This window comes from Volvox carteri (genome assembly GCF_000143455.1).
Source record: "Volvox carteri f. nagariensis unplaced genomic scaffold VOLCAscaffold_65, whole genome shotgun sequence".
Lineage (NCBI taxonomy): Eukaryota > Viridiplantae > Chlorophyta > Chlorophyceae > Chlamydomonadales > Volvocaceae > Volvox > Volvox carteri.
This window is the reverse complement of record NW_003307608.1, coordinates 698,358-724,003: the sequence shown is the minus strand read 5'-3', so window position 1 is coordinate 724,003 and position 25,646 is coordinate 698,358. Positions and strand designations below refer to the sequence as shown.

Here is a 25,646-nt window from a genome sequence, read left to right as displayed (position 1 = left end):
AGCTTGCACGTGACTTCGAAACAGCAGCATGGCCTCAAGAGCAATTTCTGTAAACTACTGTATGTGCCGTTAAAAAAACCATAGCTGCTTACAAGGGCAGCTTTTGGGAGGTTCAGTCAGTCAAATTATTGCTTCAATTCTGCTAAGCTGCGGCTTAATGTGCTGTGCGTAGACTGATTGTCAAGCATGTCCTAATTGACTAGTGGAAAAGAACCAGTCAGAGGATGGAAGTTGGTAGAGGGACCCGGGGGTCACCCGTACCTGTACGACATGAAAAACGATGTTTATACAGCGGTATAGTCAAAGGTCAATAAGATTACAAGTACTACGACGACAAACCGTGTCCTCTTACGGATAAGCAAATGATGTGGGCACGGACTGAGACCGCTTGTCAGCGAAACACTAAGCTAGAACAAAACCATTTCAACCTGCGCGCTTTGCAGCTGATTCCGATAAAGCCACTATGAGTCGGGCGGCAACGAAGCATACGAAAACCTTTCAAATATGCGATCAGGGGAGATCTGGATACTGAGTGCGATGGACTTATTGACCCAGATTGCCCAACATCAAACATCAAACCCTGGAACGTGTCAACACATGCAACAGTTCACCTGGAATAAGCCCTCGTTCAAGCAAGTGCAGTTTTTTGGTCTGAATCTCAGCGTGGATTAAGTCCCTTCCTGCCAATGCGGTGACCTCCCCTGACCACCCCCCTATCTACACAGCTTCTGTTCGGTTCAATACAACTTCCCATCATGCATGATGCACGACGCTGCGGAGCTACCCAACCGGCCAGGGGAGCCAGCTGGCGCCCCACTTCCCCAGTCACGACTATCTAACATCCAGCAGGACATGCGCGGCTCCCTTCAGCCATGGCCTCCTACCCATCATCCTCTCCTCCTCTAGCTAACCGCTAACGATCAGGCCCCGCTTGTCCCATCATCCATATCTTGCAATGCTCCCTAGACCACCCGGATCTGCAATTCGACTTGAGGAGGAGGAAGAAATTTGCCGCACATACCAAGTCCCCCACGGAAATAAGTTTCCATGGCCCTCTTGCGGCCTCGGCAATTGCGTTGCTACGTATCTTCTCCCGCCCAGTGCTCCACCTACCTAGGCTCTACAAGCTACAAGCTACAAGTTCTGCAATCAAGTGCGGGTGGGTCCGTAAAAGCCGAGGAGGCCATGGACGTTATATTAGTGTTGATGCGGGTACGCGGGAGGCCATCATCATCCCCCTCGTTCGCTTCAGGGTGAAGCGCCTCAGCGCGACGTGCCTGGCCTTCCAGATTTCCGAGAGGTACCTGGCCAATGCCAGGGGTGGCGCCTCAGTCATAATGGTGCGCATGCTGCGCCCCTGAAAGACTAGGTCACCATCGTACTTAGCCCGTATGCTCTTGTAAGCGGGACATTCATCAAAAACGTGCAATTCATTTTCAACCGCTCCACAGTCACAAAGCCTGCAGGTACGCGCGGTGCGCTCACGCCCGTTACGCCTATTAACCTCTAACTCCCAACAGCCTAACAGGAAACGCATGAGCACTTGATGTAGTCGCTGGGGCATGGTCACTTTAACCAATCGAGGCGCGCACCCCTAGGCGGGGCCGCTCCCATCCAGTTCATGGTCCGTGGTATGTACAACCCGCTATGTGCTGGATGTGCCACGCACATGTGGCGCAGTTATATTATAGATTTTTAGTCTTCATGCTCTGCAGCAATCGGGAGACGTGGCGCAATGGATAGCGCATCAGACTTCGGATCTGAGGGTTGTGGGTTCGAGTCCCATCGTCTTCGCTAATTTATCCTTTGGGATATGCTTTTTAGTGTGGGGTTCAACGAGGGAAGGGGGAAATGATACACATTCGTTTGCGGCGTCGCAACCTACGCGGTGGTGACCTCCAGGACAGATTAAGATACCTTATGGGGTGAGTGAGATGAGTGAGATGCAGGCGGGAACAACCCTTACAAACACACAGGCAGGCGGCTGGCAGAGGTTAAGGCCTGACTTCTGCTCCCGGTCGACCCAGTCGACCCGGGTTCAAATCCGCCTGCCGGCTCCTCGGGTGTTTGAGGAGTGATGAAATGGGAGGTGGCCCCCCATCTTATGGACGGTGTAGGACGTGATAATATCAACTTGCGAGCTGACCAGGAACTAAGTTGATGCGCCGTTGATCCGCTAGATTTGGTTGGATGCTGGTGGTGAGTTGCCGAACCCAACGAATACATTCTGAAGTCGGATGGGGTGACGGATTAGGGTGCCCCTCTAGCAGGGGAGAGCAGGGACTGCCCCGGGAAAGGGGGCCGCTGGCGAAGTTAACCACCCTGTAACAACATACTTGTTTTAGCACTCGCAATTTACTCGCGGTCCAATCTACTCGCGGTCCATCCCTCTCGTTCTTCAGCATGCATGCACATTGCTCTCCTAGATATGCACTCACCTAGCTCTAACCATAATCTTGTAGAAGTGATGATGTGGTATTGTAACATATAGGTTGTAATGGTACGTTGCAGTGATCTGTTGAAGTAGTGACGTGTGGTAGTACTACCACTAGTGATAGAAGTATTAATTTGTTGTAGTGATGTGTCGTGGTGGTGAGATATGTAATGGAAAGGATGTGACGAAGTAGTGATACATATGTTGCAGTGATATGTTGTTACAGGGTGGTAAAGCTTCACCAGCGCTGGTGAAGGGGGCCGCTGGCGGCCTCCTTTCCCGAGGCAATGCCCTGCTCTCCCCTGCGAGAGCGGCACCCTAATCCAACCACCCCATCCGACTTCAGAATGTATTCGTTGGTTCAGCAACTCACCACCAGCATCCAACCAAATCTAGCGGATCAACGGCGCCTCAACTTAGTTCCTGATCAGCTGACAAGATGATATAATCACGTCCTACACCGTCCACAACATGGAGGCCCACCTCCCAAGTCAACACCCCTCACACACCGAGGGGTCGGCAGGCGGATTTGGACCCGGAACCTCCAGGAAAGAAGTCGAGTCTTAACTTTTGCCAGCCACCTGCCTAAAGAAATATGTATCCCTACTGTGACTAGAAATACATATGCCGCAGTATTATGTATCCCTACTAATAATATGTATCCCTAGTAGGGATACATATATAGTTGTAGTGATATGTGGTTGTAGTAGTGATCTTTTGTGTTGATGTGTCGTAGTGTTGATGTGTCATGGTAGGGATATGACCTAGTAGGGATACATATGCCGCAGTAGAGATATGGTAAGGTAGTGATACATTGTATCGTGATATGTTCTAGTCGTGATATGTTCTAGTCGTGACATGAGAGTATGGGGGCACCATGGCGATGGGCGGCACTAATGGTGGTGCATATGTGTAGTAAGTATCCTGTAGGATGCCTGACCATGAAACCCCCGCCATCACTGCTCACCAGATGCGGGCTGAGCTTGCTGCAGTAAAACCAGCTGTCAGGGCAGGTGCAATGAAAAGAGCAGCCAAGCAAGGAATCGCACCCAGGACCTTACACTATATAAGACAGTACAGTCAACTAGACATACTTTATCGTATTTATGATATATCATAGTTAAGGGTTTGGCACCACTGGTAAGGCGCTACCATTGCCCCCGGGAGATCCCGGGATCGATACCCGTTAGGGTGAAAAGTCTTCCCGATGGTGGAAGGCATTGCGCCCCTAGTTGATGGACGGTGGTATCCTGGGATAAAGTTAACCTGCGAGCCGACCAGGAACGGAGTTGGGCCGCTGTCGACCGGGCAGAATCCGTTGGATGCTGGTGGTGGGTGTGGAACCTGAGCGATCCACTGAGAAGTTGACTAGGGTGACTGGATGAGGATACCCCGAAATACCGGGGAAGGCAGGGTTTCGCAGGGTAGCTGCCACGGGCGAAGATACACCCCCCTGTTTCACACATCATAGTCGTGACATGACGTAGTAAGGGATGCAATGTAGTGATGTGTAGTGATGTGTAGTGATGTGTAGTGATGTGTAGTGATGTGTCGTGATGTGTCGTGATGTGTCGTGATGTGTCGTGATGTGTAGTGATGTGTCGTGATGTGTAGTGATGTGTCGTGATGTGTAGTGATGTGTCGTGATGTGTAGTGATGTGTAGTGATGTGTAGTGATGTGATGTGTAGTGATGTGTAGTGATATGTAGTGTTGTGATGTGTAGTGATATGTAATGATGTGTTGTGAGACATGCCAGAAATAAAGAATGGAGCAGGCAAAAAATAATGATATGCTAGCCACGGGGCAAAGTGTAGTGCTAGAGTTGGGCGCACCTGTGATGATGTGTGTCAGGATGATGGATTGGATCCATGGTTTTGCAGGCCACGATCGTGGTGGAGCACCTGACTGCGACAAGCCTTGGAGAAAACGGGGGGGTCACATAAGGTATTTGGACACTCCCACCGTACATCGAGCCGCATGGCAGATACGTAAAGGATGGCATATCACACTAATGATATGATCGCAGGTCTCAGATTAACAAGAAATAGCTCCACGACGAGGGGTACGTTTCCGATTTATACATGTGCACATTTAGTTAGTCCTATCTGGTGTTCTGTACGAGATGACCGCCCTGACTATGGGGTGGCTAAATAGCCCGTATTGGTTTACCAAAATCATGCGCAATGTGACGGTATCCTTTGGCTGCGTCGGGTAAAGGTCGCAAGCGTCTCTCGCCCCCGCTCCCGCACCACCAGTTTTTTCCCGTTTCCCGGACAGGGCGTCCTTCTCGTCCGAGTGCTGCCGTATTTGGATGACTTCCTCTTCGTGTTTACTTCTGAGGAGCAAGCGTGTCTTGGTGCGCACTGGTTGCGTGAGAGTATCGACTTCTTGGGGTTGTCGTGTCCCCCCACCAAGTGCCAGTGGGAGCCGTCGCAGTCAGTGTATCACTTAGGCATTACGATCAATACGGCAGCTGGTGTGTTTGAGGTCCTAAGCAGAAGCTCGCCAAATTGCGGCGGCTGGCGATCGGGTTGCGGATCATGGCGAAGAAAAATCGGCGTCCCGATGGAGGACAGAGGGTTAATCCCTGGCCTTAATCCGCACAAAAATACACCCTTACGTAATCAAGCTACCACCTTTCTAGGAATGTAATTTTCTTATTAATCGTAAGACTTCTTTGTAATTTTTTTATACATTCTTATCAATCGTAGGACTTCTTTGTAAATTTTTTATACATTCTTTCATTTCAGATTAGTCCATTCATGCTTTAGCGTCATCAGCGCGCGCACAAATCGCCCTCGTCGTTGACATCTAGCCAACTGCCAACGTTCTAGGACGCAACCGACGTCGTGCTCAACCGACTCATGCTGATATTCATTATGTAAATCTTAGAACATCGTGCCTGGGTAGCTCCGCTCTGAAACCCTACCTCACTGAAACGTTGGAGTAGCTTCCACCACCCTTGGCCCAATATCCCCCTCTTCCCAGACAGATAAACATACATCCATCACCACACACAGCACCGCAATTACCTCTGAATTATCATCAACTCAAATCAGGAGGACTGACCATTGCTTCAAATACTTTTCCATGATATCAATATAATCCTTTATCATCCTCTTATGTTACTTTACTTAAGTTCCTTGTCTGCTCCAAGGGGGGCCCGCCGTACATCCGTCCGTACATCCCCATGTTCCCAGGGAGTCCAGTTCTGAGTGAGACCTCGATCAGCTGCACACCAATCATCGCAACCACAACAGACAACAAAACCAAACAGAACCGCGAACAAGAAGAGCCCTGCCGTAATCTACAAGCCCAAACATCATCACGTCGCACCACGCACATTAATAATGTTACCGTATTGACGCAATCTTTTTGCGATGCCAGAAAATTTTTAAAATTTGGATATGGAAACACTATTATTTTGCGAGGCCCCGCTCGGAGTTTATTTAGAAACTTTTGAAATTTGCGAGCTCGTGAGCCATATATGAAAGTTTGCGAACTCGCATCTTATCGTCAGTGTTGTCAACGAATAGGCATCGTAATGTACTAAAGGAAACGACCAACTTTAGGCGCGCCTTTGTGAAGAGCGCACCGTATGACTCTCGGCCCATCGCCTAGATCAACATGCGCTGCGGCGGCCCGCCTGTGCTTGGTAAGAGCTGCAAACGGCCGGCTGTATTTATTTATTTTTGCGAGAACATTTTGCGAGGTGCCATGGGAGTTTTTTTTGAAACTTTAAATATTTGCGAGGGACCCCTTCGAGTTGTTTTTGACACTTTGCGAGGTCCCAAACAATTAATTATTTATTCGCAAAAAGATTGCGTCAATACGGTACCACGGAGACTTATCGGAGCTGGGAACAATCCTCCCAGCATGAGCAAGATCCAAGTCCAACACATCATCCCTTTCCCCCCCAAACCCCCAAAACCCCAAACCCCGTTCGGGAAATAGGGTATAAGTTTTCCTGATCTGATCTGTGATGTCGACTATTCCGTCAAACCGCTGCTGCTGCTGCTGCTGCTTCTGTAGCCGTTGCTGCAGCCACCACCGCCGCCCCTGCGTCTGCTGCACCTGCTGGTACTACTGCTGCTCGTACTACTGCTGGTACTGCTGCTGCGTCAGGGTTAATACCATCAGGTCGTCCCGAAAGCGATGTGGAAGTTGACGGCGGAGGAAGAGGATGGGCTGCTGTTGCTGTATCCCCGTACGACACCCACAGGGGTGGCGGAGGCCGCCTCCGCCGTCGCCAACGTTGGCGTCGGTGTCGACGTCGATGACTCCCCTTCCGCTGCCGCCGCCGCTGCCGCCATTCCTCTTGAGGGGGAAGAGGACGACGACGTCGGCACTCCGCCTCCGACACTGCCTCCGACATCCCCCGCTCCGGAACTGTCCAGACACAGCCGATCCAGATTCTAATAACCAGTTGTCGGTTGGAAGTCACGGGGGGAAGAGCAGGGGGGTGAAACGGACTATCTTCTTAAGACGAAAAAGCGAATCCCACCAGACAGACGGACAGGCAGACAGACAGACGTGACCTGGTCACACGGCTGCGACATGACCCTGTACCCTGAACCCCCCGACGGGGCTTCAAACGGAGACCGGAAAGGGGCCGACGAAAAGGATGTGAAGCGCGAAAGACTGAGTTTGCCACTGCGGCAGTCGGCAACACATCAGCTGACGGGGGGGGGGCAATCCTGAGCTCCCCACCCCGCGGTGAGTTGATCTTGATCTCTAACCCTCCCCCTCCCCCCCCTCGTGATTCGTCTTCCCCTCTTCCCCCCCAACACACACACACACACATGCCGAGAGGTATAATTCAGGCAACCGGAGGGGCAGCAAATGGGTGCCGGTGGGTTGGATGGGATGAGGGGGAGGGGTAAACCGGAAACAGATGGACGGGGCGGGGAGGGGGGAAGGAATGAAGGTGGTTGACGGTTGTGACGGTTGTGGCGGGAGGTAAGTGGGAGTTCGAGGAGAAATAAAAGTGTGCACAGCGGAAGAGGGATCCGACTGCATCTCGCCGCAGTGAGGCTGAAGGCCCCAAAGAATTACGCACACACACAGACACACAAACACACACAATCCAAATCACTCTGGACAAGAGCATTTCGTCCTGACCTGGCTCTCTCGCAACATCGCGTTTACGATGTTTTCCAGCTTGTTAACCAACTTCTCCAGGGCTAGAATGCTGTACGGCAGTACGGTTTGCACGTGTGCACGGAAATGGAAGGCGGGGGGTGGGGGATGGGGCAGGGGGATCAGCCGAGAGCTCAGAGGCAGGCTGTGAGATGCGCTTCTGGGTAGAGGTAAGATACGTACGGCTATGAAACATTGTTCGTACATTGGGTTTGCCATGACGGAGGCTGACGTGGAGCGAAGGTGGTGGTCATGGATGGCGGAAATGGACGAGAGCACCCTACGGAGGAACCTAAAGCCAAAAAATAATTTGAAATTCCTTTCGTAACCCCGCAGCTCTAACGACCCATCGCTGCAAATCCCGCCAACAGCAACTGTCCATTCGCCTCTCTGCCTGATATCTGTCAGTACGTCTGTCAGTACGTCTGTCTGCGTGTCCTGCCCACACTTATTCGGTCCATTGGCCCCTTAAAACCGTTACAAGACCCGCACCTGAAAGGCTCCTGCGTTAAGGTTAAGGTTTAGTGCCGTACCGCCGTACAGGAGAGCGCCACACACACACATGTGTGTGTTGGGGTTGCAAAAGGTGTTTTCGAGAAGAGGGGGACGGGGGGGGGCAGCGGAGCCGGGGCCGGTTTCGGAGAGCATTCCGTATGTCATGGGGGCCAGAATGTACGAGAGTAAGGATCTCGGAAAGTGGGAGCAAGGCCAAACCCAGCTGCAAGACACGCACACGCTATACCAAGCACACACACAAGCACACACAAGCACGCAAGCACACGCACGCATACCTCGATATAAACCCCGATTTCCTCAATCCCCAGCAACACGAAGGCGACCAGGGCCGCGATGGGGACCTGCGGCAGGCGGGTGGGGGGGGTTGGGGGGTTATAGGTGATTGGGTGGGGGGGAGAGGGGAAGACGAACCACGAGCGAGGGAGGAAAGGGGGGGAGGAGAGGGGGAAAACTGCCAGCAGGAGGAGGGGGAGAAGCTTCCCTCAAGGACATCGGTCGGCTGGTGGACCGCGACCGAGCAAGACTGATATCTAAAATCTCATCACAATGCTGTTGGTGTTACTTTAAATCATGCTGTATCATAGTTGTGCTGCTGATGTAAAACAAATACCCTCACACACGGCCGGTCAGCATCTGACTGCTGTTAAGATTTCCCCTTTACCACGTCCCTCTCGCTGTCCATCGTTCACAGCCATTTATAGTGTCACATCCGTACTAGTGCCGTACACCATACTGCCGTACACCCGTACTGCCGTACGCACCATTGCCAATCCACAGTAGCTCCAAAGGCAAAAGGGCAAGCACACCAACCAGGCCATCAAGAAGCGGGCGGTGTGGCGAGTGTACGACAGGGGGATAGGAGTGTTTAGGATCCGCTCGCAGGCGGATACGGCGTCAGTGAGCCGGGAGACGTTCTCGTCCATTCGGATGACCAGCTCCTGGGGTGTGGGTGTGTGACGGGTTTTAGGTGGGCAGGCGCCAGAGGGGGGTTAGGTTTCCATGCAGATGATGGAACACGGGGCCACGAGAGAGCGTACGCAGGAGGATTCGTTTTCCCAAATGCAAAATGTTATATACTTTTTTGCAGTACTAGTACTCGTTTCCGGTCACGCGGTGACGCGCGTTGAAGTGTAACGTCCCTAAGCCCTAAAACCCCTCTACTCCCCTCCACTCCCCTCCCGCCCTCCACTCCCCTCCCGCCCTCCACTCCCCACCCCACCCCAGGCAAGGCAAGTCCGTCAGGCTTCCTGCTACTCCGGGGACTGCCCTGTCCCTCCGTTCCCTGCCTCACCACACATGAAAAGATAACCTTAACACACACACACACACACGTTTTCCCCGCTGTCCCACCGCCCCCCGCCACCGCGACCCCCAACACCCAGCCCATCCCTTCATGTACCTGCGGCAGACCCGCCGTACGAATTGTCCAAGTGATCATCTGCAGAAAGGAAATCGGGGCCAGAAAGTGCATCGGATCCAGAATCGGATCTAGAAAGCGCATCCAGAAGCCTAGATCCAACCAAAAGATAACAGATCAAAAGAAGTACCTATCACGCCCGCAGTCACCACCACCCCACCTCTCCCACCCCACCCACCTGCAAACAGAAGCTAGGCGCATGGATAGAGGAGGTGACCGCATCAATTTCCTGCACGGGAAAACGATTTGCCGGAATCACCAAAAGTAAGGTACAAAAGCTCCCCCGTGTCGAGGGCCCCAGGGAGAGGGGGAAGAGGTGGTCAAGGTCCCCAAGACCCGCACGCGGGGGGCTGTTGTGCCCCGGGGGCCTGGGGGCGTGGCGAAAACCCTACAGCCCTTCCCCCCCCTCCAGGTCACCTTCTTAAAAACTTAAGGCCTGGCCCCCCTCCCCACGCTGCACTTCAAGAACGCCTACTGGTCAATCCTGCTTCTTGTACACTCTTTCCTTGGCAGCAGCTTCACTCGCTCACGTGGTTCGTCGTCTTTCCCCCGCTCCACTCCACCCCCAGTGTCCCCGCCTCTTCCTCCCCCTACCCCCCCCCCCCCGCCAGCAACTCTGGCCTCTCCGCTACCTGCGGCTTCAAGACGCCCTTCAGCTCCTCCTGCGGTTCAAGGTACGGCGGAGAAGGGCGTTGGGGGTTAAACTGGGTTTGAGAGAATTATAATTTTCATGGCGTGGACGAGTGTACGGAAGTGGATGTAGAAAATCCGCAGCAATGAGTTTTTAATTTGGGTTCTACAAAGGGGAAGGACACCGTAACCGAAAGCCACAAACCCAAGGCTGCACGAGCACGCGTACACAGCCGTACATGGGCCCCGGCCAGGCGCCCGGAGGCCACTGTTATCCCCCTCCCACACCCTGAGGGACATCGGTTGTTGACGGTTTTGGGTGTTGGCAGTTGGTAGTTAGACTTATCACACAAGCCCCAAGCGAGCAAATATGGAGTGGTACTGACTGGCATGTATAACAGATATACATACATACATTCCTACAGTACACAAGCACGCACATACGTACGTGCAACTGTAACGGCCACGAGGCCATCCGTACATCCGTACACACCTGCATGCCATGTTCCTCCCTCAGGTGCACCATAGTCACCCTGCCTAACGCGACCAACCACCTTCCCAACCGAGAGCGGTTGGTCATGTCATCCGTACGGAACCACGCAAACGCCTGTCGTACGGTGCGTGTGTGGGGGGAAATGCCGGGGGAAGAAATTATGTGCGGTGGGGGGGGGGGGAGGGGAAGAGAGGACAGGAGGAGAGGGCGGGGTGGACTTAAGAGTGTCAAGGTGTGGTGATGCGGGAACCCCAACTGAAACCAGACAACCGTTACGTTAACGGCGTCAACGCAATCGCGAACCGACATTGGCAAAAGGAGTATTCCTGTAACGGGTCCATTTTCACGTCACTGACTGCCGGCTCCGGCACTGACTGCGCAGCCCGTCCAACAGCAGATGAACTTTCGTTTATGGCGGTTGGTCCTCTACTCCGGCGGATGGTGGTCCTCTATTTCCGCAAAAGCAAGTCGGCTTCGGGAACTCCATATTTCTGAATTCTCGACGCGGGTTTCACGATATTTACACGATCCGAAAAGTGCTCCTTAAAGCGTTTGCCGATGTCTGGTCGCGAATACCCCCACGAGAGCGGCCCGGGGGCCGGGGGGGGGATTTCATGCACCTGCCGGGGATATAATGCTAATGGTGGGCGAGTTGGGGTGTTACTAATACAACCTGTGAGAGAGCTGCAGCAGCCCGCTTGTAGAGGGTATCAAAGACCTAACCACCGGCTTTACGACACACACTGTAACATCAGCTGATTCGTGCGTTGCATTTCACCATTCCCCTCCTTCCTTCCCACCCGCCCCCATTGCTCTCGGTCTAACCCGGCTTCCTCAACTTCGTACACGAATAGCTCCCATCTCCCTGCTGTCGTACACCTCCCACTGCGTTTCCGCATATGAGAGCCTCGGCTTCCACCCCCACAGCCGCCCCCGTGCCTACCTACCTACCTACCCGCCTACCTGCCTGGCTATGTCCCGACTGACGGTGGTGATACTGCCGAAGCTACGGCGGCCCTCGTCCCAACGGCTGTAGCTGGCGTTGGTACGAAATACCTTTTCCATGTCGTAAAACAAAACAGGAAGGGAAAGAGGGGCGCAAGGAAAACGGCGACAAGTAAGGAGCCTGGGATGACGGGGTTTCGGAGGGGTTTCGGAGCTTTCATGTCTTACACCGGTGAGCATGTGCTGGGGTAGGGGTCGGGTCAGGTGGTTGTGTTCGGTTGGCGGGGGAGTGAAGGGCTCCGTGTGTAAGGAAGATGTAGATGCCCCCAGCTCTCTTAATCCGTTTTTCCCCTTCCCCCCAACAGCAATGGCAAGGCAAGTTCCAGCTCACGCCTCACACCCCACCATTCTCTCTGCCCAACCCCACCATCGTGCCCTTCTCCCCGCACAATCACAACCTGTTTTTCTCCGCCATTGGGAGCTCCAGCACATAGTCACCGTAGCACAACTTATCCCATCCACACCCTACCCCTCCTTGCCCTTCGATCCCCAAAAATGTTCCGCCTCCTCTTAACCCCCAACTTCCTGGGCCCCGTCCTCGCACCCCCTCCCCTCCCCTCCCCTACCAGCAGCAGTGACAGAGCGATGCTGGTCAGCTGTATGGGTTCGATGGCGATGTTGGGCAATGGCGGCAGCCAGGCGGGCAGCATGCGGGCAGCATGCGCGACGTTGAGTGCAGCGACAACTGGGCCGGGGTGGGGAAGGGGAAAAGGGGAGATTGAGGAAAAGACGAAAGGAGAGGAGGAGGTTGGGGGGACGGGGGACGAAGGAATTGATTTCTTTCGGGTACACGCGCCACCACGTCACATTTAAATGATTGATCAGATGCGCCTTTCTTTTAGTCCAGAACTTGACTGATAAAGCCAAGTGATATGATAATCGTAAATAAAATTAGCCGTCGCGCCGGCCGCTAATAACCGTTTCGTTTGGGAGCGTTTACACTGCCAGTGTCATGGCAAACCCTTGCTGGCAGCCCGGCAGGGGCCCGGACCTGGACCATCAGGACCGGTGCCGTACACTTTCAGACTACATATACTTTTCAATTCACAAAATTAACGTGCTTCGGCACAAATGTTAAAATTGGAAAAATACAGAGAAGATTAGCATGGCCCCTGCGCAAGGATGACACGCACAAATCGAGAAATGGTTCCAAATTTTTTGGAAAAATCGCCGGTTCGATCCCGATACGAGCCCATGTTTCGCTGTCTTTTCATGCAAATCAAAGCCCGAATAACTGAAGAGGCAATTATTTAGGCTGCTCCTGTTCGGGTCTACATTATCATCAAAAATTAGAAACAGTAGAAAACTAGCAGTCGCACGAATATCCAAGCGACCAGTCCATTCAGCCAAGATTAATCCGGGAGTTTCTGTTCCAGGAGTTACGCATATACGGACGTTGCGACACCGGACAAGCTGAGAATACATAACGTGATGTCATGTTTTATCGTCCTTCCGCATCCCGCTGTGCCAAGAGGCACCGAAACCATGCTATTGCTGTACGGACTCTGGTTCTCTCCTGCCATAAAGCACCGCCTACCATACAGCAGCGTCATACCTGCCGTGAAGGCCGTGACAAATAGTACGGGTGCAGCGATGCCTCGTACAATACCCGACCTGAACCGGCCGGTTCCGTACATGTGTCCGTACAGTTCGTGCGATGAAAGTAGGACAAGCGCGTGGTGTACCACGCGGTTGCGGAGGGTAAGCGGGATGGCAGAAGGGGAGAAGTTGAAAAATGCTTTCGCAAGATTGGCTAAGTGGCGATGGAGGGCCAGATAGGGGTAAACACGACGGGGGGAGATATCGGAAGATGTCACGGCAGAGGTAACGGATTGGAAGCCGGTGACGAAGGCGACGGCGCTAGTTGGGAGATTCCCTGCCCATCAAGCGAGCTCTTGATCCTAGAGCACCACGCGCCCAACCGCCTTGCAACACACCGCCCTCCCGCTTCCAACCCTACCCCCACGATCCGCCACTCAGCTCGTCCCCTTTAGCTTCATCAATCCGGATCCCCAACCAAGAGATAGGTGTAGCCTCCTCGTCCACTTTCACCTAGGCAAACCCTTGGTCCCCATTACCAGCTGCTGTATGTCTCCGTTGCGCTCACCCGCAATACCGTGACCATACTCCCAAGGCACGGTACTTATTCCCTCTCAACCCCGCACATATACCACTCACTCTGATAGCGTTTTTAAGTGGTACAAGTAGCGGTTGCTGCTGCGATGTCGTTTCCAGTCATCAAAGGTGAAGGTCTGACAGGGAATGTTGGGGGGAAGGTGCGCGGGAAGGTCAAAAAGATGCTTTTGGACATCGCCACTGGGTGACGTCCCCGCAGCGACCGCTATCAGTGCACCAGGGTTCCGAACATCAGCCGCCCCTCGCAGCGCTGAGGCGCACAATATCGAGCATAGGAAAATCTGTTGATGGACTAAGACAGCGTAGCAGGACCTGCGCTGGGTTTAACATCAGAGGTGCTTCCGGTCCGAGGGTTCAATGCTGAGACGCGCACCATGCGGCGCGCCTGGCGATTGTCCTCTTTAAAGCTGTCAAACTTTACTGTATCGCGGTAGTTTTCATATAGGCTCGGAGAGACCCCACCGGCAGCGCAAGTCCGAAAGCTCGCATCGCTAGCCAAACGCCTTGTGCTAAAATGGGTCATCTGCTTCACCCATGGGCAACTACAATGTAAGGCGCGACTCCCTACATTTGCTTTCATCGACGGTAACCCTTTCATTTGGTTTTAGGGCAAAATCTCTAGTTAGCCAGATGACCGCAGGATACGTTGATCGTAGGATTCCTAACAGGTAGAAATGACATGCATGTTTCAGCTACATAATGTATAAGCATCGTGTTGCGGGTTAGCAGGTAGGCCCAATCGACCGTTGTCAGTTTGCACGGCGGATGCTCGTGTTATACTCACCACGCATACCAGAGCGGAAGTGCAGACGGAATAAGCCACAAAGTCAGTACTCATCTTAGTAGATTGCTGAATTCAATCCTTATTCAAAGCTAAGCAGGTGCGCGGGGCTTTAAGTAACCGGCAAATCGTAGCAGAGCGCAATTATGTTCAAGGCGAACCTATTGGATGTTATGGCAAGTAAAACCAGTGCATCATGAGGCAGAAGCCAGTACCCTTCTACCTGCTTTATATTTGCCAGGCCTTGCTTATGTACCAATCGGCGAGAGACGGGAAGTATATGCAACCCCCCCCGGCCGGACACCTGAAGGATTCGCCTCCCTGTAAATACCCGGAATACGCATCGTGCGATAAGAAGCGTAACTTAATCCTGCATTACGTCCTTCAATCGGGGCCTCAGGCAGGAGGTGGCAAGGGCATCCGATTTTTTTGAGCCATCACGATGATCCATCAACACTTTCCGCGAAATTAATACAGCAGCACTTAGGCACGGCGACGGCAACATACAGCCCTATTTAACAGAGGTATACAGCCAGACATGAGGCATAGATCCTTTGCAGCAAAGCAAACGATCGAGTTCAGCAAATCTTTCGGAAGGCCTCCCGAAAGGTGCACGTAGGGTGAAGTTCCTGGACATTTTAATCCCAGGGTTTTAGTCCCAGGTGAACGTAAACAGTTTCCCGCCAAGACCGTCTGCCGTGGGGCCCCACGCTACAGCTTCGGGTTAACATGGACGCGATGGATCATCATACAAACGCTGCGTATGTTGCTGCATTACGACAAAGCGCATGCACAACACGCGAGAATGAGAGTCAGCAAGCTATGCATGAACGACCTGCATCCATCCACCAAGACGCATTACACCACATCCACCTTAAAGACATCACCACACTCATACACCACACATTCAAGATATCACGCCGGTTTGGCTGGAAAGCGCTGCCTGCTGGGGAGGTGGAGCGACAGGACCGGCAGATTGTACTCCTCTAGCCCACAAAGCTTCACCACAAAGCTTCACCACAAAGCTTTATCCATAGGCGGCGATCAATCTTACACTGAAATGTCATCGCATCACCCCTATTGGAACGCCCCCTAACCACCCCACATTCATGATCAAAGCAGACAGACCTGCAAAGTGCAATTATCTTCTCTTTGTTTACCAAGGTCACCAACCAACACCCTTGGCTAGTGCGGCCGACATATGTATTTCTTAGAAAGCTAAGCATTGCTCTGATCACCTGCAAAGAAAGAACACGCACGCGACATCAGAAGCCGCAGACATGAATGACGCTCATCACCATTAGGGAAGCAGCTAAATGGGTTTTCCTTGCTCGCCCTTGTTACATACCACGGCGCGGGCGGCCCTTGCCAGCGCCGTCCTCGCCACCCGCCTTGGGCTTTCCGCCGCGGTCACGAGCGCCGCCGCCTTTACCCTTTTTGCCTGCGTCCGCCTTGCGATCCTCCTCGTCAACTTCGCGTTCCACACCCCGTTGCGCGCCTGCTTCTGCCTCAGTATCCTGTGCTGTGCGCTTGGCAGGCCTGCCGCGCTTGGCACCCTGGCCTGCAGCAGGTTCCTGCGCCTGCTGCGGCACAATCTCCTCCTTCGACCCCTCCTGATTAGCTGCCGCATCCTGCTGCACGTCTGCCGCGGCTGTTGCACCGCGTGCTGCAGCGAGACGGCCCTTGCGCTTCAGGTTAGCTGACTTACCGCCCCCGCCAGCAGTTGGAGCGGTGACCGGCGCCTCGGCGGGATCTGTGGCAGGAGCTGGGACAGGAGCTGCGTAGGCAGGCTTGGAGGGCGCTGGCGCTTCCACGGGCTCCGCTGGCGCTGCAATCGCCTTGACAGCCTTGCGGCCCCGCCTGGGTGCCTGGAGGGAGGTGGGAGAAGATCAGATGAAGCGTAACCAATACGCATCGACAGCTTCACAAATCATGATGGTTTCGAAGGGAAGACGAGGATGTGCGCTTAAGTGCACTGCGAACAAGAGACACAGGAAAACGCCTTACAGACACCAAATAGATGCACCCATGCACGCTGATCGCTGCTGCCAACAAGTGGCATTTCGATAAAGTTCCCGAAACGCACCTCCCGGGGGGAAGCATATAAGTTTGCTGCTGTCCAACGCAATCAACCGCATCAGGCACGCTCTTACCTCATCCTGCACAGCCACTATTTAATGGTCATCATGGGACACTCGTACACTCATGCGTCGACCCACCGAAGACTTTCACCCGCTAGCAACCCCCCCCCGACATGCTGGTCAGCGCATCAGCAAACGAGGAGCCACTTCGGCTTACCGGTTCCTCGTCGCGCTGTTCCTCCGTAACCACCTGCTGTTGCTTCTCAGCATCCATCTGGTCCGTGTTCTCCTCCTCTTTCTCCTCCACTGCCTTGGCCTTGGCAGCAACCTTTCCCCGGCCCTTGCGACCTTCGGCAGGGGCCGCTGGCTTGGCATCTGCGGTGCAGTAGGTGACATGACAGCCGATAACATAAAAAGTGTCGACGGATGGGAGTTACGCCGAATGAATATGGTGTGCAAGAAAATAGTTTGGCTGGACTAACTATTCGATCCGATACATCTTGGTGCCGCACATCACCAGCACCTCGGGTGTCATGTTCAAATCAAAAAGCCCACAAGAACAGTCATAATGGCAAAACCCAAGGGATCGTACTCGTTTTCTTAACTGCTAAAAGGAAACTCGACACGCCCAAATCTGGGGAACATAGCCCAGGTGACGCAAAGCTACTGATTTCTCCAGCGCACCAACTGTCGAGCCCAGCAAACCCATTGCAGATGTCACGTACCCGCCTCTGCGGCGGCTGTCCCTGCAGCCGCTTTGGATGAGGCCCTTCCACGCCCGCGAGCAGCCGGCTGCTCCTGCTTCGCGCCCAGCGCCTCGTGCTCCTCCTCCTGCGGCTCTGCCTTGGACGCTTTGGAAGGATACTTTCCACGCCCACGCGCAGCCGGTGCCGGCTGCTCCTGCTTGGCCTCTGGCGCTTCGTGCTCCACCTCCGGCGGCTCCGCTTCCTCTGCCTGATCGTCGCTGTCAGCCTGCCGCCGGCGCTTATTGTCGCCGTCACCACGGCGCGCAGCTACGGCTGGAGGTGCCTTCTTTGTTGCCGCCACTTTCTTTGGCGCCGCTGCCTTCTTGGGTTTGGCACTCGGCTTGGCAGAAGGGGCCGGCGGCGGCTTGGAGGCCTTGCGCTTGGACAGCTGCTGTTGCTTCTTTTTGGCAGGCGCCGGCTCCTCTTCTTCCTCCACCTCGTCGTCATCACTGGCAGGAATCATATCTTCGTCCTCATCCGTGCCGGTCATGACAATATCCTGTTCACTGCCAGAGTTGATGTCAGATTCTTCATCGCCCTGATCCTCCTCATCACTTTCTTCTTCCTCATCCTTAGCGCTTTTTTGTTGGCGCTTGGACGGCTTCTTAGCGGCGGCGGCAGACTGCTTCGCCCCGGCCGACCTCTTGGCCGCACCACGTTTCTTGGGCATGTCGGCAGGCTCCTCATCATCATCCGTCGCCGCCTTCGCTGCTGCATGGTCGTCATCCAGCAACTTCTTCTTCTTAGTGGCTGCAGCCGCTTGCCGGGCCGACGGCGCACGCCGCTTATCTCCGATGGCTGCTTCAGCTGCACCGGCATCATTCCCCTCGCCTGCCTCGACCCCCTCGCCCGCATTCATGCCCTCTCCCAGCAGCTCCCGTCGCTGCCGCTCAGCCCAGCGCAGGGGCGCCCGGCTGACCTTGGCGGACTTTGCGCCACCATCAGGCTTTGCGGCTCCCTTCTTGCCTGCAATCTCGGTCTTCTTGGCGCCCTTGCCGCTGCCATTCTCTGCATCGTCGTCCTCTGCAGCATCTGCGCCTTCATTTGCATCGATGGCAGCGGGAATACTGGTGCCCGCATCCGCTGCAACAGCTTCCAACGCCTTCTTGTTGGTCTTCTTTCCCTTGGAAGCTGCTGCCTTCCCCCTGCCTTTTCCCTGGCCGTCGCCAGCCGCAACATCCCCTGCCGCTTCAGCAGGGCCGTTCTCTTGCTGGTCGCCATCCTCGCCGTTGGCATCGGCACCAACAGCGTCGCCATTCTCGCTGGCTGCGACCCCTTTCTTGCCTCGCTTGTTGCCACCGCCGCTGGCCTCTTTCCAGGACTTCATCTCAGTGCGATAGCGCTCCTTGTCAGCTACGACAACATGAACAAATGCACGACACGCCGGTCACACTTAGCGCGCTGACAGCCATAAGCATCTCGACCACATGGTTGAGACCAAAGGACTCAATTTATCCAAATGTATGGAATGGATGTCATGATGACCCAAATGTAACATACGTAAAGACCCAGTTGGTAGGCAAGGGGAAAAGATCGGGGTTAACGGTGGACAGTCGATGATGGAGGGACCCGGTGGAGACGCACCGCCGTGCTGGCCGTACCGCTGCTCGTAAGAACTGGAAATCCGGCAGCATCTGCTCTACAGGTTGACGTCTACAACCCCAGATAGGGACTGTCACTTATACAAGCAGGCAACAACTGCTTAAGCCCCACTACCACGGACTAACCTGCCGCCTGTTCTTCGTACATTCGGCGCTCAGTTGCCTCCATGGAACCCCAACGCTTCGTGTATTCAGACTTCAGGGCGGTCCGCATTCGCCGGAGCTCCGCGCCGTCCGAAGCTAGGTCAGGCTCCGCCTGGAGCGTCTTCTGGACTGCCTCCTCTACCATGAAGTCAACGGGCCCGCGGCATGGCTGGGGACCAGCGGCGGTATCGTTTTCACGCTGCTGCTTCTTGGTGTCAGGAGCAGCACCCCCACGCTTCCAGCTGGTGCCAGCCGCCCAGTCTGCGTGTGAGGATAAATTCCAAGAACTGGGTAAGCCTAAAAATCTAATTGCACTATCCAATGATCATAGTTGTTACCGTTGCGCAGCACTTTGTATGTTAACGCGAGCCAGGAACGGACCTGCCAGGAACCGAAGCTCGCACCAAGTACATCAGGGTTTGTCCATCAAGATTTAATTGAGGTACTAATATTTCCCAGGTGCAAGAAGCAAGGACGTCGAAGGTATAGCTGTCAGTTCTAAATTTGGCGCGCAAAACACCCCGGCCAACATACTTCACGCAAGCTGCTCCCAAAGCAGAGATAACTTAACAAACAGTATTGCGTACTTAGCGGCATAAGCGCCTTCTTGGGCTCCGGCTGCGGCGCATCCTCGCCGAAGAACGCCTTCGCGGAGAGCTTCGCAGGTTGCTTGGCGGCCGCTCGCTCATCTCTCTCAGTCAAGACTGCGTAGGGGGTCTCCTGCACAGAATCCTTAAGGGCTGGCGCCTTGCTCTTGCTCTTGCTCTTGGGGTTGACCATGGCTGGAGCTTACTGACAAATACCGTGGCATGCGTGACCCGCCAGAAATGTATGGGGTGCTGGAAGCGTAAATACTTTTTGCTTTCTGTATCGGAAAGAAATGTTCATGTGTTCCGGGAGTTTTGCACCTTGGCAGCTTGGCGCTTGGTTGTCGTTGTACGACATCTGGAGGTACAACTCTTGATTTTTCGGGCTATCGCAACCCGCAAAACAATATCTATTGACTTGGCGACACGTATGGCTGCTTACGAATTATTAATAAAGCCTTATGACGGCAAGGAACTCGTGTCGCTCCGTTTGATTTGGACAACATCTCCACAGCAGTCTTACGTAACGCAGAATTAAGTCGCTACAACTGCGTCCTTTGAATAAATAATGAACGATCAATTCCGAGCGGCTGTCGCAGCTGTTTACGGCAACGACCCTGCGCAGCGACAAGCCGCAAATTTATGGCTAGATGGCTTTTCCAAAACCCCTGAGGCATGGGGTTGTGCGTTGGCTCTATTGGAGTCTACAAGTGGCGCATCGGTAGAGCAGCGATTCTTCGCAGCCAACTTGTTGGCGTCGAAGACGAGAAGTGACTGGGGTGGTCTTAACCCACAGCATCGGTCCCAGCTGGCAGATGCATTTGGGTGAGGCTTCCTGGAAACGTTCTTTGGGGTGACGGTATCAGAGAGCTGTGCAGAATCGTTTTTCACCAAGGTTTCTGGGCAACACTTTTTGGAAACACCGAAGTCAGGCATTAACCGTCCCCGCACGATGACGAGGACGCGTTAACCCTTTCTCTGCTTACACGCACGAAGGCTAAACTTATATAGCACTCTCCACGCCAAAAAATACATTCTCTCGCAAACACATCTCCCATGTGTCCACTCCCATGCCTCCCCGGCACCTCTCCTGGTTCTCTCCTGCGCCGCCCTCTCCTCTTCGTGTTCAAACGTTACAAATGAAACCCACACGGGACCCCTCTTTTTTCCTCCACTGCGTCCCATGCCCCTCGGCCCGCCCCCAGAGCCCTCCTACGCGGCATGCTCCTAGCCCCAGCGGGGACCTCCAGCCCCGCCGCTGCCGCCTTCCCGCCCTTTTCCCTGGAGCCCCCGCCCCTCCTGGAGCGAGTGGCTCGACTGGCTGCCACTGCAGCGGCGCTGGGTGGCCCCGTCGCAGCGGGGCGGCATATGTCATTAGCGCAGGAGCTGGCTGCAGCGGCGGAGGCTGACAGGGTAGGTTAGGAAAGCAGACCAGGAGGCGTGTGTTTTGTGGATTAGCCACGTACCCATGGGGATTAGCCGTAAATTATTTTTGTGCAAAAAATGGACGGATGATCGCTTATGGCCCATGGGACAAGAGAGCTGACGCTACAACACTGACACCGCTGCTGCCGCGGACGTCTCGTTCCATCGGACCGCTGAGTTCTTCGTCAACTTCCTGGCATATGACCAGCAGGGCATATTGTCGGGGGCCCTTTCCCGCGTTTCGGTGCTCTCAGGCTCGATGGGGAAAGGAAAAGGGGAGAGACGGGTGGCCGGGAGAAGCTCGACTGGCTATACTAGCTTCGGCTCTGTTCGAGCCGCCATTTTTTTTAAAACACCATAGAAGTCTCCGTTGAGTGGGGCGAGGGACGTACAGGAGTAGCACGCAAGAAAGTCATGGTGCAAACACCCCACATAAACACAAACGACAGGTGACGCCGTTCCCGTGTCCTTATCTTATTTCGGTTACACTTCCCTTTCTGACCCATTTTCCTGAACCCGTTCCTGTCCCTTCTGCCCCTCCTCGAAACCCTTCCAGACGGGGGATGAGGCGCTGCTCCGCTGCAGCCTGTTGGTGCTTCAGCTGCTAGCAGAGGAGGCGGAAGCTCTGGACAGGTAAAGGGATAGGGGTGTGAAGGGTGGCTGTCTGACGGAGGGTTATGGGGGTGGCAACGCAACCCCGGGAGAGGGAGGGACAGGTAGGAGTCACAGAAGAAGGGGGGAAAGAGGGCAGCAGCCGGCGAAGTGAGACCGAACCGGCGTGAGGCAGCTTGGAGGGGAAGACGAACCACAAACGAGTGATGCGGGTACCACAGATAGGCGATTGGTTGGGGGATATCGTGGGGCTGTGGCGCTGGCGCGTGGGCCGGCGGCATTGCTCGGCCTGGTGAAGGGCGATGGGGGCATGCATGAGCAGGGTGTAATGAATAGCCAGCAACACTTCGCCGAGGGCAAGACGCCGACGGCGAGACGCCTGGTTTCGTGTTCGTGATGACGAGATATGAGGTCATATGGAGTGCATGAGCAGGTAGATTGGGGCGGGTACCGAACCCTTAGGTAGGCATGAGCGCATGATAAAGGAGATGGAGAGCAGAGCGCCTTGTGGACCACCTCTTCGTCACCAGTCTACACCCCGCCTTCCCCCACCCATACCATCCATTATCATCCACCACAGCCATGCTGAACCTCGCGGTCCGTCTTTGGCCCCTCCATACGCCTGAGTCGCCTCTGCATGCTCGCATGCTGCGGCAATCATACGGAGCTCATCATATCCTGCTCCGTTTTCCCTTCACACACCGCGCGTTTTCCCGTTCGCGCGCTCTTGCTGTCCTGACGACAGTGTCCGTCGTAAGGCCCTGATGTCCGGGTCCGGCGGTGGGGCTGCGGGCGGTGGCCTCGCTTCCCAGCGAGCGGGTGTGGTGGCGTCAGTGCGAGGCGTAATGGCGACAGCGACGGGTAGGTGGCAGGGCAGGGCAATATGGGGCCGGTAACCTATGGCCAGGACGGGACAGAGGGCCCGCAGCAGCTTATCGCCAGATGTCACTGGTCGGCTTTAGGCTTCATATGCGAGGAATGAATGAACCTCCAGGATTTTTTAAGGCCTTGGGGAAATTGGCTCAGGTGGGGAAGTGAGAAGAGGGAAGGCGGGGGGGGAAGTGAGAAGAAACGTGTGGAAATAGGGGAAGGCGAGGGGTATTGAGTGTATCGAGGGGGATGAGGGTGAGGAGTGAGGGCCGGGGGCGGGTTGCGTCAATGTGCAGGCTTAGGAAGGGGAAAGGAGGTGCTGATGCGGCTACGGTGGCGGGGTGGTGCCGTTGTTTATATCGTACCAGGCAGTGCCGACTGCGGAGGATTTAGGCAAAGACTCCTCATGCTCGTACATTGGAGTCGGCAGTTGATTCTTTTTTTTCGTGCATATGACTCTCCCCATGATTCGTGGCTTTGGGTGTCGGTAGTTGAATTTTGCATCTTGCGTATGGCTTCCGCTCGCACTTTACCCACCTCTATAAATAAGAGTTATTTTTATTTATTTTTATTTTTTGTTTTTATTTTTTATCTGTAAATAAAAGTAATTTTTTTCCAAGCTTATGCCACCTCTTTTTCCTTCAACTCTCGTCAGCTTACGGTATTCCTTGCTTTTCACCGCCTTTTCACCGCCTTAACCTGACTCTGTCAGTCCCCATGGCCCCCTAGATGGCCTTTACCACTCACCGCCTTAACACTTACCTTTAGAACATTACGGATGGTTGTTCCTGCTTTCTTTCTGTTTTTTATTTTAGTGCTGGCGGCTAGGTAGGTAGTTTTCCGCTATCGTCATGACTACTAACATCATCGCTAAGACTTCTTCTTCACACGCCCCGACTGGTTAGTTATGACTTATCCTTTACTTCTGGCGTATCAGTTTATCCTTGGCATCAACTTCACTCGTTCACGAGGTTCGTCTCTTCCCCCCCTCACCTCACCTCCATTATCCCCCCAAACCCCCACACGTCTCCCCCCTTCCTTTTCTTTCCTTTCCTCTCCTTTTCTTTCCACATGCCACATGCGTTTGCGTGCTGCCGCAGGGTCCGGTGCTGCGGCGGGGGCTGGTCACTGGGGTGGTGGCGGCAGCCCCAGCAGCGTCAGCTTTCCGCTGCTCCTGAGTGCCTTACGGTGTCTATCGGCCTGGGTACGACTGGACGAAAGCGGATGTGCGGATGGTGGCATGTCGCCCGGGGAACTCCAAGTAAGTGAGGCGCTAAGTCGGGTTTTATAGTGTGGTGAAAAGGTAAACACACTAATATTCTTTCCTTTTTCATGGTTGTGTGTCTGATGTGGTCACGTGACCGCAAGGTGCTTCGGGTTACGTCATGGTTGCGTCGTCGTGTGTGTTCGCATTCTGCAGCATCTCCCCTAAGCACCGTAATGAAGGCTGTCTGAGCATGATAAGCGAGAGCTGATTATGCTCCCGGTAAGGTAAGAGTGCAGCGAAAGGGAATGGGGAAGAAAGGGAAAGTGTTGATTGCTCCATAGTGAAAGGCAGGAAGGAAAGAAGTCTGTCAGCACTTGTAAAAACACACACACATACACGCACGCACAAACCATACACGCACGCACAAACCACACACACAAACCACACACGCACGCACACACAGAGGTGGTCTCACCTACACGCCGCTACCTTCCCGTATCGGGGCGACTCTGCGCACTTTCCTCCCCACACGGGCTCACACACGTACAGCTTACAAAGATACACGTGTTTAGGCTGCGGCAATGATATTGATGATGATGATGAAGATGATAATGATGACGGTCATGATAAAAGCTAATTTGCTAATTTTTTTAGGCTCTGATTATCACCCGAACGGGAGACACGATGTTGAACCTCGCTTCGCCGTGCAGGCGATGTCTCCTGGCCTGCTACCCTCGACTCTAGGTCTCCTAGCCTTGCCGCCGCCGGGTCCCCCCGCTTCCTCCCCACTTGCGGTCACGCCAGCTGGCCGACGGCAGCAGCAACCTGCCATCGCCCTCTACGCCGCAGTCGGGGACCTGGCGGCGGACCTGCTGGGCCCCGGAAGCCGTATATGTACGGCAGCCGCCGGCGGTGAAGCCGCCGACGTCGCCGCTGCCGCGGCTGCATTGGAGGTGCTCATCGCGACGGGTCCGCAGTTGGCGGCGACGGCCGCCGCGGAAGCGGCAGCGGAAGCCGGCAGAGGTGGCGGCGACGCCGGCGCGGCGCTGGCGGCGCTGATGGCTTGGGCTCGCGTGGCGGTGGCAGTGGCGGAGCGCAACGCTGATGATCTAGCCACCGGGCCCAGGGAGTGTGCCGTACAGCTAGCGAATTGCGTGGTGGCGGCATTGGTCGCACGGTGCGTTTTAAACCCTGTCATAATAATATGCAAACAAGATTCGTGTTTTTCCAAGTACGTTTTTTCATTTCTGTTCGTAGGTGCATTCCTTTCTTTCCCCCTCCCCCCACCCCATCGGCCCCCCACCCGCACGTCTGGTACACTCTTGCCCTGGCAGCAGCTTCACTCGTGTGTGGTTCGTCTTTCCCCCACCCGCCTACCCACCAGACCAAACCGTCGGGAGTTGGTTGAGACCTGTACGGACTACTTTCTCGCGCTGAACACCGTACCTACTGCGGAACGACATCCCGCCCTGGCCGCGCCGCTGTACGGCGCCCTGCTGCCGATCATTAAGCGCGCGGTGTCGTACCCCGCCAATTTTGAGGACTGGGAGTCGGAGGTGGAGGAGGACGAGGAGGCGTTCCACCGGTAGGGCCCGGGGGGGGGCGGGGGCCGGGGGTTTAGGGAATGTACCCCCTTGGGTCCATGACGGAGCGCTTTGAGCCGCTTTTTCCTTTGCTCGAACAATATGAAAAGGCCCGAAAGAAACGTAACTCCCTTCATAATCTTCTGCACAACCCCACCCCACCCCCCAGTCCTCCCCTTCCGGGCAGTGTTTTTTTTTTCGTTTGGGGCCTAATACCCTAGAGTAATAAACTGGGTGT

At 54.6% G+C, this 25,646-nt stretch overlaps 4 protein-coding genes across 4 annotated transcripts; 1 reads left to right on the top strand and 3 right to left on the bottom strand.

Annotated features, from left to right (window-relative positions):
• Positions 1 to 1,365: 1,365 nt before the first annotated feature.
• On the bottom strand, positions 1,366 to 4,437 carry VOLCADRAFT_97892 (uncharacterized protein; the record flags this gene model as incomplete). Its single annotated transcript, XM_002956773.1, has 5 exons — positions 1,366 to 1,460; positions 2,147 to 2,261; positions 3,402 to 3,435; positions 4,268 to 4,340; positions 4,398 to 4,437. 5 exons carry the CDS (start codon positions 4,435 to 4,437, stop codon positions 1,366 to 1,368), a joined length of 357 nt encoding a protein of 118 aa, XP_002956819.1.
• Positions 4,438 to 7,025: 2,588 nt separating this feature from the next.
• Positions 7,026 to 14,609, bottom strand: VOLCADRAFT_97891 (uncharacterized protein; the record flags this gene model as incomplete). The annotated part of the gene is made up of 14 exons (XM_002956772.1): positions 7,026 to 7,088; positions 7,557 to 7,626; positions 8,067 to 8,077; positions 8,366 to 8,431; positions 8,852 to 9,028; positions 9,490 to 9,528; positions 9,686 to 9,736; positions 10,140 to 10,169; positions 10,631 to 10,744; positions 11,594 to 11,818; positions 12,202 to 12,320; positions 13,173 to 13,249; positions 13,814 to 13,887; positions 14,556 to 14,609. The coding sequence occupies 14 exons, from the start codon at positions 14,607 to 14,609 to the stop codon at positions 7,026 to 7,028; spliced, it is 1,170 nt and encodes a 389-aa protein (XP_002956818.1).
• A 1,283-nt stretch (positions 14,610 to 15,892) lies between these two features.
• Positions 15,893 to 19,904, bottom strand: VOLCADRAFT_107419 (uncharacterized protein; the record flags this gene model as incomplete). Its single annotated transcript, XM_002956771.1, has 5 exons — positions 15,893 to 16,420; positions 16,851 to 17,008; positions 17,359 to 18,732; positions 19,107 to 19,385; positions 19,712 to 19,904. 5 exons carry the CDS (start codon positions 19,902 to 19,904, stop codon positions 15,893 to 15,895), a joined length of 2,532 nt encoding a protein of 843 aa, XP_002956817.1.
• A 375-nt stretch (positions 19,905 to 20,279) lies between these two features.
• Positions 20,280 to 25,629, top strand: VOLCADRAFT_97889 (uncharacterized protein; the record flags this gene model as incomplete). The annotated part of the gene is made up of 8 exons (XM_002956818.1): positions 20,280 to 20,536; positions 20,917 to 21,124; positions 21,693 to 21,769; positions 22,494 to 22,609; positions 23,719 to 23,879; positions 24,536 to 25,002; positions 25,210 to 25,410; positions 25,578 to 25,629. 8 exons carry the CDS (start codon positions 20,280 to 20,282, stop codon positions 25,627 to 25,629), a joined length of 1,539 nt encoding a protein of 512 aa, XP_002956864.1.
• Between the last annotated feature and the right edge of the window lie 17 nt (positions 25,630 to 25,646).